The sequence below is a fragment of the Phragmites australis genome, chromosome 17 (assembly GCF_958298935.1).
Source record: "Phragmites australis chromosome 17, lpPhrAust1.1, whole genome shotgun sequence".
Lineage (NCBI taxonomy): Eukaryota > Viridiplantae > Streptophyta > Magnoliopsida > Poales > Poaceae > Phragmites > Phragmites australis.
Window position 1 is genome coordinate 13,770,547 of NC_084937.1, and position 16,088 is coordinate 13,786,634.

The 16,088-nt window shown below is 59.4% G+C and overlaps 1 protein-coding gene across 1 annotated transcript; it reads left to right on the plus strand.

The window, feature by feature from the left end:
* The first annotated feature begins 1,145 nt into the window (after positions 1 to 1,145).
* Positions 1,146 to 1,499, plus strand: LOC133896888 (predicted GPI-anchored protein 58). The gene has a single exon (XM_062337525.1). It carries the CDS (start codon positions 1,146 to 1,148, stop codon positions 1,497 to 1,499), a length of 354 nt encoding a protein of 117 aa, XP_062193509.1.
* Positions 1,500 to 16,088: the final 14,589 nt, after the last annotated feature.

The window sequence follows — 16,088 nt, forward strand, 5'->3', positions numbered from 1 at the left end:
CACCGCGGACGTCGCGGGGTGCTGCAGCTTTTGGCTGCGGGACGGCCTGGGGGAGCGATACATTCCCCAGGTGCTGCGAAGCAAGTGGGAGGAATGGCGGCGCGATTGGTTCTACGTCGACGTCGACCCCCACGACCGTCTCACCCTGCCGGAGGTGGCGGCGGAGCCCCAGAAGGTGACCTGGGAGGTGCCGCCGCCGACAGACGCGCGGCTGGAGCCGGTCTTGGCACACATCGGGTTCCTACGCGACGCCGGGCTCACCTCGGTGATGGTGGTGGCGGACTTCCTGCGTCGCTGCTTGGCACCCCTGCGGGAGCGGGCCCGGCCTTGCTGGCGCTACACCAGCCCTGAGGACATCACCCGGACCCAGATCGGCGAGGACTGGGACCTGGGCACGGCGGAGTTGAGGGGCATGCTCCGGGTGGTGACCGGGGTGGATGAGCTGAGCCGGGCGGAGCTCCCGTGGAAAGAAATGGTGCTCTGCGCCAATCCCGAGCGGGTGGCGATCCAGGCGAAGCTGCTGGAGTTCGACGCCCAGGGGTTGGTCGACCGGCCGAGGCGCCGGAGTCCCGAGGCCACTGAGATCCCCGGGTTGGATGAGGCGGCCGGCGAGGGGGCCGCAAGCGGTCCAGCACGAACTGGTGGCCCGGGCATCGTGAGCAGCGCGCCGCAGGCCAGCAGTGGGGCTGCTGCGGGCAGCAGTCGCCGCACCGGAGGAGGAGGTACCGCCGGCAGCGGGGCGGTGCCGGTGCCGGAGGACCGGGGGAAGCGCCCCGGCTCTTTATTCCTGTGCCGGAGTCCCCGCCATCGCCGTTGCCAGGTGAGGGGGGAAGCCGGGACGGCCAGCGTCCAGCGCGGGGCCGTCGGCGGGGGCGGCATCTGCGGTTCTGGAACCGCACTTTGGTCTGCTTGGGCTCGATCCGGCGCCCGGAGACCACGTGGCGGTCCCGCAGAACCCCTGGTGGAAGAGAAGGTGGGACGACTCCGGGCCAGCGCCATCGAGCCCGGAGTTCAGGATTCCGGCAGCAAGATGGCAGTACCGAACACCCACAACCACGTAAGTTTCGTCCTTCATTCTTTCTTGGGTGTGCTTTGCCCAAACTAAGTTCTGGATTTTGATCTTGTTCTTCTCCTGCAGGCCGCCTATGGGGGCTGCTGAGAGCCAGGGGCGGCCGGCGCCAGCCCCCGAGCCGAGCGCGCCCGAGCCGGGCGCACCGGAGGAGCCGGGGTTGGCAAGCGCGGTGGCGGTGTCAGGGCCGATGGACGTGGCGGCGGAGCCGGGGCCGATGGACGTGGCGGCAGAGCCGGAGCCAGCGGACGCGGCGGTGGAGCTGGGGCCGGTGGACGCGGCGGTTGAGAAGGGGCTGGCGGACGCGGCGGTTGAGAAGGGGCTGGCGGATGCGGCGGCCGAGACAGAGACGCAGCCGCCGCTCGAGCGTCCGGCGCCGTTCGAGCCCGCCCCAAGCGCGTCGAGCGCGGGGCGAGTGACCGTGTGGTAGTTTTCGGGGACCCTGAGCCCCCCGGGGGAGGCTCGCAGGGGACCCAGCGCCCAGCCGCCGCCCAGCCAACCCGCCGAACCTCTCCCGGTCGTGCTTGGGAGCGAGATGGCGTGGCGAGAGGCAGAGCGCGCCGCTCTGGCCACGAATAGAGCGCAGCTCGCCGCGGCACGCGCCGCCAACAAGGACAAGCGGCGCGCCACGGAGGACCCGAGCCGAGCGCGCCCGAGCCGGGCGCATCGGAGGAGCCGGGGTTGGCAAGCGCGGTGGCGGTGTCAGGGCCGATGGACGTGGCGGCGGAGCCGGGGCCGATGGACGTGGCGGCAGAGCCGGAGCCAGCGGACGCGGCGGTGGAGCTGGGGCCGGTGGACGCGGCGGTTGAGAAGGGGCTGGCGGATGCGGCGGCCGAGACAGAGACGCAGCCGCCGCTCGAGCGTCCGGCGCCGTTCGAGCCCGCCCCAAGCGCGTCGAGCGCGGGGCGAGTGACCGTGTGGCAGTTTTCGGGGACCCTGAGCCCCCCGGGGGAGGCTCGCAGGGGACCCAGCGCCCAGCCGCCGCCCAGCCAACCCGCCGAACCTCTCCCGGTCGTGCTTGGGAGCGAGATGGCGTGGCGAGAGGCAGAGCGCGCCGCTCTGGCCACGAATAGAGCGCAGCTCGCCGCGGCACGCGCCGCCAACAAGGACAAGCGGCGCGCCACGGAGGAGGGCCGGAAGGCCTTGGAGGAGGCCCGCGCGGAGGTCGCGTGGGAGGGGAAGGCTCTGGAGGACACCCGCGCGGAGGTCGCGTGGGAGCGGTAAGACGCCGCCCGCCTGGCTGAGGCGTCGCGGCAGTAGGCTGCCGAGGCTTTGCCAGGGAGAGGCAAGCGTAGGAGCGGGAGGAGGCGGCAGTGAACCGTGAGAGGGCAGCTGAGGCCTTCCAGGCCGACCTAGCTCGCCAGAAAGATGAAGTCGACCGGACCCGCGCCGAGCTCCAGTACTGGGCGGAGGAACTCCAGCGCGTCGAAGGGGATCTCCAACGCCCGGGAGGATCTGCTAGCTCGTCGGGAGGCGGAGGCTGCCGAGGCGGCGGCCGCCGCTGCTGCTAGGGAGGAGCAGATCGCCAAGTCCGAGGCGGAGCTGGCCGCCCGTGAGCAGGCCCTATCCGTCCTGGCGGGGCAGGTGAAGCTGACCGCGGGCCATGCACCCGGCGCCGGCTCTGCTGGCGCGGTGGTGGGCCAGGGGCTCGAGGAGCGGCTGCGGCTCGCGAAGGAGGAGCTCGAGGCTGCCTCGGTCGCACGGGCCAGCCTGCAGCTGATCCTGGAGGACACCCTCCGGCGGATGCAGCGGTCCGTGGTGGCGGCCGGACTCGGGCAACTTATCGTGGAGACGAAGGGGGGAGGCCCTGGCTGGTGCGCCCTGGGCTTCCAGCAGGTCTGCGAGCGCCTCGAGGCACTGCCCTGGGCCGTCCAGGAACTCGTCGCCCGGGAGGGGCGTGGCTTGGCCCAAGCAGTGGCCGAACACGTCCTGGCTTGCTACCGGAGCCGAGACCCGAACTTCCCGCTGAGCCGGCTCAGGAAGGGGTGGTTGAAGCTGAGGAGGAGGCCGCCCGGGAGGCAGTTCGGAGCACCGCCGCCGTAGTGGCAGCCGGTTTCAAGCGGGAGGTGCCGCCGCCCCCAGTCCCGAGGAGCGGCAATGAAGGCTCCGACTCCGACTAGGCTTTTGTAGTAGTTTTTTCTTCTTCTTTTCTTTTTTACTTGATGTAAATATGGGAGTGATCCCTCAGAACAGCTATCCTTCTTTGTGAATATAATGGAAGCCTTCCTTTGGGGTCGCAACTCCAGTATTCTTGAGTGCTTAGCGTAGTTTTCGCTGTTTTCACTTGATGCCCCGAGGAGTACTCCGTCGGACCGACCTCGACCTTTCCTTCCCCGAGAATGAAGTCGCTCCGACCGTCCTTCTCAGTGCGTTTAGCCCCCGAGCCCTCGCGAGTCCGCAATGGCTAAGTCAAAAGACAAAAGGCACGAACTCCCTTGCTCGGGAGATAGATCGATCCAGCACGGAGCACGCCATGACCGGTGAACACTTTTCCACCTTGCGACCACTCAGTCAGCAGACTGGAGACACGCGCGGGCGGGAATGCGACCAAGAGTCCCCATGGTTCGGTGGTGCCCGGGCTTAGGACGGACCGGACCAAGCACCGATAGCCCGCCCCTGAGGCCTAGGCTCCGGACTACTCGAGCAGCTCGAGCGATAGGATTACCCAGGGCGCCCAGGTACTCGGTAGTGCTCGGGGCCCTAAAAGCGGACCGAACACCACGACCACCATGAAAGACTTCGATCGGACATTACCGCACGTACGGTACACCTTTCTACGGACCGTTCTGTCGTTCTAGGAAAAAGTGGACACGTGGTAGGCTTTTGTGCGCGAGGAGACCATCTCACCGGGCAGATTAGAATACGAGGGCCCCCGAGGATGACTCAGAAACAAACTTTTATTGAATGTAAATTCGTCTGAATTTAACCACTCACCGGACAGCTGTCAGCCTTTCGGCCGACCGATCCAGGAGGGGCATGCGCTCCGAGCTCGGGGTGCCCGGGAACTTGGTTCCCACGGCCGGGGCGCCCGAGCACCAGGGGGCGCGTGAGGAGCCCGGGGTCGAGCGATCTCGACCACTCACGTTTGAGCGGTAGGACCACCCGAGGACCCTTGGGGCTGAGCTGCGACCTGGGCACTGAGGCCCTCGCGATCGAGCTGCTTTTGGTTTTGATTGTCGACCTGTGACTTGACAAAAAAATAGAGAAAATCTTTGCTTGGTGCACTCTGTTAGTGCGGTACTCATTATAGACTGCTCTCGTTTTTTACCCGAGACCTCTCGAATACCCAGACCGGCGGACAAGAGCAGGCAGAGGCATAACCCAAAGGTCCTATGGTTCGGTGGCGCCCGGGTATGACAAACCGGATCGAGCATCGACAGCCCGCCTCTGGGGCCTAGGCTCCAGACTACTCAAGCAGCTCGAGCGATAGGATTACCCGAGAACCCCAGGGGCTCGGTAGTGCCCGGGAGCCTGCCATGACGCCGAACACCACAGCCTACCACAACAGACGTAAGCCAGCGGCAACTGCCCGCGCACATACCGATCGGGATTCTTTTATCAGCGGGAAAAAAGAGAGAGCGAACTTTTCTCGCACAATCGAGCATCTCACCAGATAGATTAAACATATGCAATCCAAAAAAACGAAATTGACATATGCTTGCACATTAACATTCATACTGTATTGACAATTTTTTACAAGGTTGGGTGACTTACCCAGTTAGTGGTAGCCCCCGGTCAACTTGGGCGAGGAGGAAGCCCCCAGTCAACTTGGGTGGGGAGGAAGCCCCTGGCTTGGTTGACCTGAGCCACGAGCATGGCCATCTACGGGTAGAACTTGCGCAGGTGCTCGATGTTCCATGGGTTGGGGAGCGGTTGCCCATCTTCTGCAGCTAGCCGGAAGGAGCCTTCTCGCGGGACACCGATCACGGTGAAGGAGCCTTCCCACATAGGGGACAGCTTATTCCTTCCTTCGCGTGACTGGACGCGTCGGAGAACTAGATCCCCCACCTCGAGAGACCGGGCCCGGACGTGGCACTGATGGTAGCGTCGCAGGCTTTGTTGGTAGCGGGCTGCCCGGATGGCGGCACGCCGCCGGCGCTCCTCCAAATAGTCGACGTCGTCGCGCCTCTGCTGCTCCTGTTCGCCTTCAGAGTAGGCATGCACCCGAGGGGAGCCTAGAGTGAGCTCGGAGGGGAGGACCGCCTCGGCGCCGTACACGAGGAAGAAAGGTGTCTCCCCGGTAGCGCGGCTTGGCGTGGTCCGGTTGGCCCATAGCACGGCAGGCAGCTCGTTGACCCACCCCTTCCTGTGCTTTGCGAGCACGTCGTAGGTTCGGGTTTTGAGCCCCTTCAGTATCTCCGCGTTGGCGCGCTCGACCTGCCCGTTGCTCCGAGGATGAGCGACGGAGGCGAAGCAGAGCTTGATGCCGAGATCTTCGCAGTAGTCCCCGAACAGGGCACTTGTGAACTAAGTGTCGTTGTCGATGATGATCCGGTTCGGGACACCAAAGCAACTAGTGATGCCGCGGATGAACTGGAGCGCCGTGTTCTTGGTCACCTTGATCACTGGGACCGCCTCCGGCCATTTGGTGAACTTGTCGATGGCGACGTAGAGGTACTCATAGCCCCCGATTGCTCGGGGGAATAGACCCAGAATGTCCAGCCCCCAGACCGCGAATGGCCATGACAGGGGGATGGTGTGAAGAACCTGAGCTCACTGGTGAATCTGCTTTGCATGGAACTGGCACGCTCTGCAGCGCTGAACCAGCTCGGAAGCATCCTGGAGAGCTGTAGGCCAGTAGAAACCTTGCCGGAAGGCCTTCCCGACCAGCGTGCGGAACGATGCATGGCCACCGCACTCGCCCTCGTGGATCTCACCGAGAAGCTCACCGCCTTCTACCCGGGCGATGCATTTTAGGAGAATACCGCCTGCGCTACGCCGGTAGAGATCCCCATCTACTATGGCATAGCGTTTGGACTGCCGAGCAACTCTTTCGGCAGACGCCTCATCCCCGGGGAGGAACTTTTCCTTCAAGTACCCTCGGATGTCGTCCATCCACGAGGCATCTTAAGAACATTCGGCAAGCGTAGCGCACTCGCCAGACGGCGGCACCCTGACGGGGCTTCCCATTGAGGGCGCCGCCGGGGTCCCCTGAATTGAGTTCGAGGTTTCCCCTTCGCCCTGTTCGGCAGGCAGGACGGAAGGCCGTGTGAGTCTTTCTTCAAAGACTCCGGCAGGGACGCGCGCACGGGAGGAGGCCAGGCGGGAGAGGTCGTCGGCCAGAGCATTGTCGCGGCGAGGGATGTACCGCAGCTCCAGGCCGTCGAAGCGCTTCTCCAGCTTCCTGACTGCCGCCACGTATGCCGCCATTTGAGGATCCGTGCACTGGTACTCTTTGGATACCTAGTTGACCACCAGCTGGGAGTCTCCCTTGACCAGGAGGTGACGACTCCCGAGGCCCACCGCGGCTCGGAGGCCAGCGATGAGACCTTCATATTCCACCATGTTGTTGGATGCGCGGAACTGCAGCTGCACGACGTACCGGAGTTCTTCACCCGTTGGGGAGGTGAGAACCACTCCGGCCCCTGCGCCTTTCAGCGAGAGGGAACCACCGAAATGCATGATCCAGTACCCGGGCGCATCGTGCCCCGGATATGCAGAGATCTCTTCTGGGACTACCTCAGGGACGGGTGTCCACTTTGCCACGAAGTCAGAGAGTGCCTGGCTTTTGATCGCCTGGCGACTGACAAAGTGCAGGTCGAACTCCGCGAGCACCACCGCCCATTTGACTACACGCCCAGTGCCTTCTTGGTTCTGGAGGATAGGTCCCAGTGGGTACGTGGTAACCACCGAGACCTTGTACGCTTGGAAGTAGTGGCACAGCTTCCAGGAAGCGATGAGCACGGCGTAGAGCAGCTTCTGAGCCTGGGGGTATCTTGTTTTGGCCTCCCGGAGGACTTCACTGACGAAGTACATCGGTCAATGTACCCGGTGAGCCCCGACGGTGGCCTCGCCTGAGGGCCTGCTACGGCCCCCAGGCTCGGCGACGTGGCCGGGGCTGACCGGGTGCTCGGGCTCTACTCCCTGGTCGGGAGGAGCCGAGTGCTCGGGCTCGACCCCCTGCTCGGGGGGAGCCGAGTGCTCAGGCTCGACCCCCTGCTCGGGAGGAGCCGTGAGGACGGGGGAGTGCCCGGGGGCAGCCAGGAGCTAGGACCCAGCACCTGGCCCCACGCACTCGTCGCACTCCACCACCAGCACCATGCTTATGACCTGAGGAGTGGTCGATATGTAGAGTAGCAGTGGCTCGCCTTCGGACGGAGCCACCAGCACGGGTGGTGAGGTGAGATACTTCTTCAGATCGCAGAAGGCTTGCTCAGCCTCCGGCGTCCAGTCAAAATGACCGGTCTTCTTCAGAACCTTGAAAAGGGGGAGCCCCCGCTCCCCAAGTTTGGAGATGAAGCGTCCGAGGGCCGCCATGCAGCCGGCGAGACGCTGAACCTCCTTGAGTCGAGCCGGGGGTCGCATCTGCTCGATGGCCCGGATCTTCTCTGGATTGGCCTCAATCCCTCAGTTGGAAACCAAGAAACCGAGGAGTTTGCCCGCAGGTACCCCAAAGACACATTTCTCGGGGTTGAGCTTCAGGCGGGTAGTGCGGAGACTATTGAAAGTCTCGGCAAGGTCTTCGAGCAGGGTGGCGCGGTCTCGGGATTTGACCACGAGATCATCGATGTAGGCCTCGACGTTGCGACCAACCTACGAATCAATGGTGATGCGAATAGCACGCTGGAAAGAAGACCCAGCGTTGCGCAAACCAAAAGGCATCGACATATAGCAATAAGTCCCCACCGGGGTGGTAAAAGCAGTTTTTTCTTCATCCTCTATGGCCATGCGAATCTGGTGATAACCAGAGTTTGAATCTAAAAAACACAAAAGATCACATCCCGCGGTTACATCTACAATCTGATCTATGCGGGACAAAGGAAAAGGATCTTTAGGGCAAGCCTTGTTTAGATCGGTGTAGTCCACGCACATACGGAGCTTGCCGTTGGCCTTCGGGACGATAACTGGATTTGCCAGCCACTCGGGGTGGAGGACTTCTCGGATAAATCCGGCGTCAAGGAGCTTGCTGACCTGCTCCCGGATGAATTCTTGGCGCTCAGGCGCCTGCCGCCGGACCTTCTGCTTCACTGGGCGTGCGTCCGGGCGCACAGCCAAGTGGTGCTCGATCACCTCCCTAGGGATCCCGGGCATGTCGGACGGCTGCCATGCAAACATGTCGGCGTTAGCTCGAAGGAAGGTGACGAGCGCGCTTTCCTATTTGCCGTCCAGGTCACCGCCGATTCGGATGACCTGGGAGGCGTCTTCGCCCACCACGACTTCCTTTGTAGGAACGGCGGCGTCGGCGGCGAGTCGGGGTTCGGATGAAGAGGGTCCCGGGCCCCCTGGACAGCCTTCGACCTTGGCCTAAGCTGAGACCAAGGCCAGGTATGACTGCTCGGCACAAGAGACGGCGCTGCCGGAGTCGGCGGTCACGGAGATGGGGCCTGCTGGGCCCGGCATCTTGACCGTGAGATACGCATAGTGCGCAGCCATCATGAACTTAGCGAGCGCCGGACGCCCAAGAATGGCGTTGTAGGGGAGGGGGAGCTCCACGACGTCGAAAAGGACGTTCTCCGTGCGGAAGTTATCCCGACTCCCGAAGGTCACGGGCAGCTCGACCTGCCTGAGGGGCAGGGAGTGCCCGGGTGTCACCCAGCAGAACGGAAGCGACGGCTTTAGGCGCCTGGAGGGCAGCTACAGCTTCTCGAAGGCCTCCTTGGAGAGGAGGTTGAGGCCTGCGCCCCCGTCGATCAGCACCCTGCCGACCCTTACATTGCAGATGGTGGGGGACACTACCAAGGTTAGTCGCCCCACGCCTGTAGTACTGGCGGGGTGATCGGCTATACTGAACGTGATCGAAGCGTCCGACCATCTTAGGGGCCTTGTGGCCTCTTTGCTCGGGGTTGCCGAGCATACCTCTCGCCGCATGGTCTTGATGCCGCGCCGCGAGGAAGGCATATAGGTGCCTCCGTCAATGAAGGCGACAGTGTGCTCGGGCTCCTGAAAGCCGAGCTCTGCGTTGCCGGGGGCGGCCTCAACGTCGCCTCCCCCGCGGGACTCGTCGCGCTCCCTTTGGCACTGTTCGACGAGGCCCTTGACCGTACAGCACTCCGTGAGGTCATGCCATCTGGTCTGGTGGATTGGGCACCATTTGCCTGGCTCGGGCCCCGTAGGAGTGGGGGCCCTTGCTGGAGCAGGAGCCCGGGCGGGGACTAGAGCCCTTGCGGGGGCCGGAGCCCTCGCCGGAGCCGGAGCTCTAGGAGGGGCCCTGGCCGGGGCTCTCGCGGGCGCAGGCCGTCTGTCGGCGACCGCCCGGCGTTCTTGCCGGCGGTCGAGCTCTTGGGCTGACCTATGGGCGGGGCCCTGGGCCGGCTCGACGGGAGCAGCCTCGCGCCTCCTTCTCTTTTTCTTTTCCCGCCTGTCGGAGCGGGAAGAACTTAGTTGATCATCAGCGGGGCGCTCGGGGCGCAGAGCGTGCCAAGCCCACGCCTCCGCCGCCTTGGCGCACTTGCCGGCCCACGCGAAAAGTTCTGCAGTGGTCTCGACCTCGTGCGTACCTAGCTTCTCGAGCATCCGCTCGTCGCGGACGCCCTGCCTTAAAGCAACGATAACAGCGTGGGGGGTTATCCGCGGGATAGTGTTGCGGACCTGGCTGAAGCACTGAATAAAGCGCCGCAGCGTCTCCCCCTCCTGCTGCTTGACGGCGTGGAGGTCGCACTCCAAACCGGGGCGCGTGAACGTGCCCTGAAAATTAGCCACGAACTGGTGGCAAAGATCATCCCAGGAGCTAATAGATCCTGGGGGTAAGTTCATGAGCCAAGAACGGGCAGAGCCCCTCAAGGCAACATGGAAATAATTAGCCATCACCTTTTCGCTGCCCCCGGCCGCTTGGACGGCCGTAGTGTATATCTGGAGGAACTCAACGGGGTCGATGGACCCGTCGTACTCCTCCGGCAGCTCGGGGCGGAACTTGGAGGGCCATTTGACCCGGCGGAGCTCGCTAGTGAAGGCACGGCAGCCGGTGCCGTACCCTGTGGCGCGGGTGACATTCCTTGGCGGTGAACGCCGGTGAGCCGGGGAACCCTGGCGATCATAGGCCGGCAAAGAGGAAGCCTGGTCCTCAGCTTCGGCCTCCTGCCGGGTCTCCCGCTGGCGCTCGAGAGTGACACGCGCGTCTTCGAGGCCCCTCCGCTCGTTGAGACGTAAGCGGAGGTCCTAGGCTCCGGACGCGGCCGGGGGGGGGGGGGGGGGCGGCGCTCTGCCTGGAGGCCCCCCGGCCGGTGCGAATGTTACCCGATGATGGGCTGGTTCTGGCGATGCCACGCTGGGTGGTGGCGCGGGAACTCTCGGCTAGTACCTGCCGACGGGCAGTGCCGACCAGGGCAGCAACTTCCTGGAGCCAGAGGCTCTCCGGGGTTTCTGCCGTCACCTGGACAGGCGGATGCCTGAGGAGAGCGTGCGCCGCAAGCAGAGCGCTCCCGGGGCTGGCCTCGCCGAAGGCGAGCCTACGCCAGAGAGGCGCCCGGCGCTGTCCAGATGCGGACCTGGCGGCAGGAGTTTTGACCACCGGCTGGGGGTCGGATGGTGCACCGGCGGCGGCGGCGGCGGCCCTGCTGGGCCCAGCGCCCTGGTCCCCTTGGGAGGGGAACACCGCGCGTGCAGATCGCGGCTGCTGCTGGGACACAGCAGCGGCTGGGGCCTCCTGTGCGAGGGGCTGCATTTCCCCGCTGGAACTGGAGCCGGAACGCTGGAGGCGGTGACCACCGGCCATTTTTTCTGTGGAAGAAAACAAACAAACAGATTCAGGGATGCAACCCCCCTACCTGGCGTGCAAGCTGTCGGAGGATTAACTCCAGTCGCAGGGATCCCGAGAGACCCCTTTTTAGAGATTCGGCCGGGGGGATGATCCTGAATACGTTCGTTGGAGAAATAAATGGGAATGAATGCAACGGCCGGTGGTGGGGGTGTTGTCCTAGTGCAAGAAGAAGTATATGCACCGGAATTTAGACAGGTTCGGGCCGCACGGGGGCGTAATACCCTACTCCTGTATGGATACTATAACTGTCCTGAGGAAGTCCCTCAAAGATGTTGCTGGTTACAAGAATAGTGGTCTATCTAAGAGCTTGGGGCTCCTTGTTCTTCGACTGGAACTGGGCTCAGCCTTCCTCACAGTGTTATCTTGCACTGTGTTCTTATCTATCCGTTACCTCTAACCATCTTCTTCAGCTATGCTCTTTTTCACTTCTCTCTGTTTTGCTATTCTTCGTCTCTTGTTCTCTGTTTGCGCCGCCGGATGCTTTCAGTACCCGCCGGCCGTGACATGCCCCGAACGAAAGGAGGGGCACGAGTTCCGACACGCCATAAATGGAAAGGGCTTCATCATTTCCTCTGGGGGAAGTGACCGGGGGTGGAAAATGCGTCGCACGCCCGGTCATCCGTCACCATAAATGCCCTGGCAACGGGCGCCGTGGAGAGGGCCCACCGGGCAGCCGCAGAGCAACCCGGCGTGCCCGCCCTGTCTTGTTCCCCTGCCACAGCAGCGCGGCAGACGGAACACCTTGGTCCTTACGACGTTATCCCGAGACAAGCTGGATGGCACGGGACGGGACCCGTGCAATTAATAACCCCACGCCTCTCTGCCAAAACATGGCAGGAACTGACGCTGGGCGCGGCGGGAGCAGTTGGAGGTGATAGGCCACGCACGCTCATTAAATGCGGCCTCGGGCCTTTGACTGGTTGACACCTCATCGGTAGGCCCCTCGGGCGTCTTTCTGGGTCGTCAGGGTACCGAGTGCTCGGGGGTATTGTTCACATCCCCGAGCACTCTCTCTCGAGAATGCCTTTCCTTGTCCTCGGGTGCCGAGTGCTTGGGAGTACTGTTCACCTCCCTGAGCACTCTCTCCCGAGCACTCTTGTACGGACCCTCGGGTAACCGAGTGCTCGGGGGCTGCCGCATGCATCCCCGAGCACTCTCTCCCGAGCACTCTTGTACGGATCCTCGGGGAACCGAGTGCTCGGGGGCTGCCGCACGCAGCCCCGAGCACTCTCTCCCGAAACTTAGCTCTCCTGATCGTCGGGGGACTAGGGTGCTCGGGGGTGACCGTACACCTCCCCGAGCACTTTCTTCTCGGTACTTGGATTCTGTGGATCATCGGGGAACTGGGGTACTCGGGGGCCACCGACTGTGGCCCCGAGCACCTTCTCCCGGGACTTGACCTTTTCTCATCCTACAGGAGAGACCTCGCGGGATGGTGCCATGTGGTGGATGGCTGGCCTGGCCTCGGGATTCGGGGATCCCCCGGTTCCTGATACACCGACAGTTCTTATATTCATGTTCTGAAAATAAGTGATGACCTCACTTGCTCTGCTGCACTTGTAAATGCTAAGACTAAAGTAAGGTGTTATACATTTCAAATAGAAACTACTATTTTATTTTATTTTCAAGGAAAAGGAAAATCCATTAGTTCTCGCTCTTCATTGACTTTGATGATGTGTATTTTCTTCTAGTTTTAAATTGTACTTACTGAGTGTTTTCATTCACTCTTGTGTTTTATTTTGTTTTAGGCACCAAATGATCACGGTATGTATGGAAAGAGAGTAGCACCATCGACTTGACCATACACAAACCCCCGTAACCTTAATTAGTCATTTATCTTAAATAGGTAGAATTTTGTTGCTATTTTCATTCCGTTGAACTCTTGTAAGATTGATATGGTATCGTGGTTGGAGTGGTCGCCTTTATTAGGTGTCTGGAATGGGTTGTGATGATTATTTAATGTTTTATGCAATATGCATGTGGGTACTATTTGATTTTCTTGTCCATGATGAACATATTTATAAGAGAAACTTTGTCAAAATTTGTTTAAATTCAAGACTTAGTATGATTTAGATGTGATGTGATAGCAATCCAGGTATGGGAATACTTAGGGTATTATAGGTGAGTGGTCGGAGGGTAAGATGGAGGTCCGTCTAGCGGCGAACCTTGCTGGCCAACAAGCTTCGGCTCCCAACTCCCTAGCTACCTGTCGAACCAGGGCAATAGCATGGTTAGCCGATGCACATAGGGGTGGACGGACCAGTGACAAAGGGGCAGAGTGGAGCACTCCTAGGTGTCAACCGCAAGTGGCTGCGTCCTCAGGAACCGAGAGGGAAGTGGAGATAGGAATTTCTAGGGGATACAGGTGAAATGGAGAGAGGAGAGTGAATCGTGTCCATATGTAGGTGGTTCACCGGAAAATATCTTGTCATGGTGTCGGGTAAGGCGGGCAACATATTAGGTCAGGGTTGGGTGGAGCGAGAACATATTTGATCTGAAATCCAATATTCAAACCCTACCTGGCCTCAAAATGGTTACTGGGTCTAAAACAAACCCCGGCTGCAACCCTGTTAGGGACCCGAGACTCGCCTACGAGTCCACGATGCGGGAGGGCGCAGGCGAGCCAATGACAACAGAGCACGAGAGGGCGACGGTGACAGAGCCAAGGCAGTGACGGCAAAGCGCAGGAGGGCGGTGGAGCCATGGTGGTGGCCAGTCGACCAACGGGGGCGTGGGCCTGGCTGTCTCGGGCCCGTGGAGCATCCGCGGGTGCCGAATTAGCCTCGACCCTGGACCCAGCTCGGTCGGGCCATGACCAAAAGGCCCCACAAAGCGATTTTAACCCCTGTCCCGCTAGGTCCGAAACATATGGGGCTCTGACCCGACCCGGAACGTTGCTAGCCTTAGTGCCGGGTCTGCGATGGGATTAGATGGCAGAATGATGGCGTGTCTAGGACTGTCAAAAAGCTCGAGGCTCGCGAGCTACTCGAACTTGACTCGCTATATGCTCAATTAGAGCTCGGCTCGAGACCATAACAAGCCAAGCACAGGTCTAGCCACAAGCCCGCGAGCCTGTCGAGCTCGAGCTCGAATAGCTCATCAAAAGCTCGACTAACTCCAACTGCTATCCGTCGAAGAAGAGCTGGTATCCATTCACTTTGGTTAAGTTTTTTTTTAACCAAACCATCCAACTCAAAGTCCAATCGTCCAACCTCAAAGTCACATGACTACATACACATGTAGCTCATAGATAGAGCTATCAAAAAAGCTCGAGGCTCGCAAGCTACTCGAACTTGACTCACTCTAGGCTCTATTCGAGCTCGTCTCGAGATCCAATCAAGCCAAGCTCAAGCCTGGTTCTAGGCTCGGCTAGATTTTTAACTCAGATCGAGCTCGGCTCGAGTTTCTATCAAACTCAAGCTTGAGGCGACAGGCTCGCTCAAGCTCGACTTGTTGACAACCGTAGGCATGTGGTAAGCGGCTTCCCAGCGTGACAACAACTCAGCAATGCATGACGTTGTGATGATGACGGGTTGGCGTGATAGGACGGGTTAAAGCAGAGCTCTGGTGGCCATGGCACGATGACAGCGGTGATGGGACAGCTCGCAGAGGCGTTGCAGAGGTACAGTGGCCTGTGCCACTACCATAGAAATAGTGAAAGTAGATAAAATAATATGGATAATTTTCTAAACACTAATAAAATACCTAGAGACAATTGCTAAGTAAATATGTCTGTAACATGATCAGCCGTCGGAGTGTACCAGAACTCATATACAATTTTTACAAATACGTTTGTTTCAATCATACAAATATAGATTGATCTTACAAGAACCATATATGATATTGTCATAGATGGTTTATTGTAAGATCTATCTATGTCTGTATGATAGACATTGATAGATTTTAAAAGAATTCGTCTATAGTTGAAGACTCGGGTACTATTTAAATTTAATCCCTTGCTCTCTGCTTCCCACTACCTCTTTTTACAAATTGCTCGTCTTCCTCACTAAAGCGACGAAGTTGACCTCCCTTGCTCTCATCATGTGTAGCTATATTACAGACGTAAGTCTTACTAGATTCATATGTGTAGCTCTATTACAGACAGAGTTGTAACCATCTTTAATAAGTTCAATAGCACATGTACTTTTGCAGAGACAAAACTAATACCCATCTATGATAAAATTTAAAATCCGTAATAACCCGCTATGAAGTAGCGTGAGCGTGCACAATTTTGTGCAGGAAACAATGCCATCATGGTGTGGCAAGGGGCTCGGTAGCGAGCTCGCCGGCTCGGTTGCATGTGGGCTGCTGCAGCACCGACGTTGGTAAGAGAGAGAGGGAGTGAGAGAGCACCCTTAGGAGAGAGGGACAAGAGACATGGAGGTGGCATTGGGAGGAAGACAAGAGTTTTTTTATTTTTATATTTTTTCAATTAAAAATTTAAATAAATAGATTCCTCGTCAAAATAATTGCACAAATGGGCGCCTGTAGCCCCCTAAGAGGGCTGCAGCCCTCTGATAGGGCGGTTAGGCCTCCTTACCGCCCCTTGAGAGGGCGGGTGGCCTAACCACCCCCTCAGAGGGTGGCAAGGCTACTAACCGCCCTCTGAGGGGGCGAGTAGGGCCTGCTGCCTAGTGGGAGGGCGGTTGGCAACCTTGCCGCCCTTCTGAGGGGCGGTTATGACATATTATTTTGTAAAAGTTGTAAAATTTAGTGTATTTGCTCAAAATTTGAAATTGGGATTTTGCAAAATTTGGAATTAAAATGGCTGAAGAGTACTGAAAATGGTATACTGAGGAAGCGAGAATTTAGAGTAGATTACGTATTATTTGGAGGATAAAAAATCAATATTTGTGAACAAATTGTATATGTGAAGCACTCGCAGCATATTAAGTGGGTATGAGGTTGCGAACGGCGACAAACATAAGATTAAACATATGGTGGAAAACATTACATGAGACTGTAACCACGACGATACAACGAGAAAAAAAAGGTAGCATGTATGGTTCGCACAAAGACCTACTTATTAGTGCGCCGCTCCTAATCATAGCATACCTTAGGGAGTGGAAACATGTCGGGTTACATTAGATACTCTCTACTAAG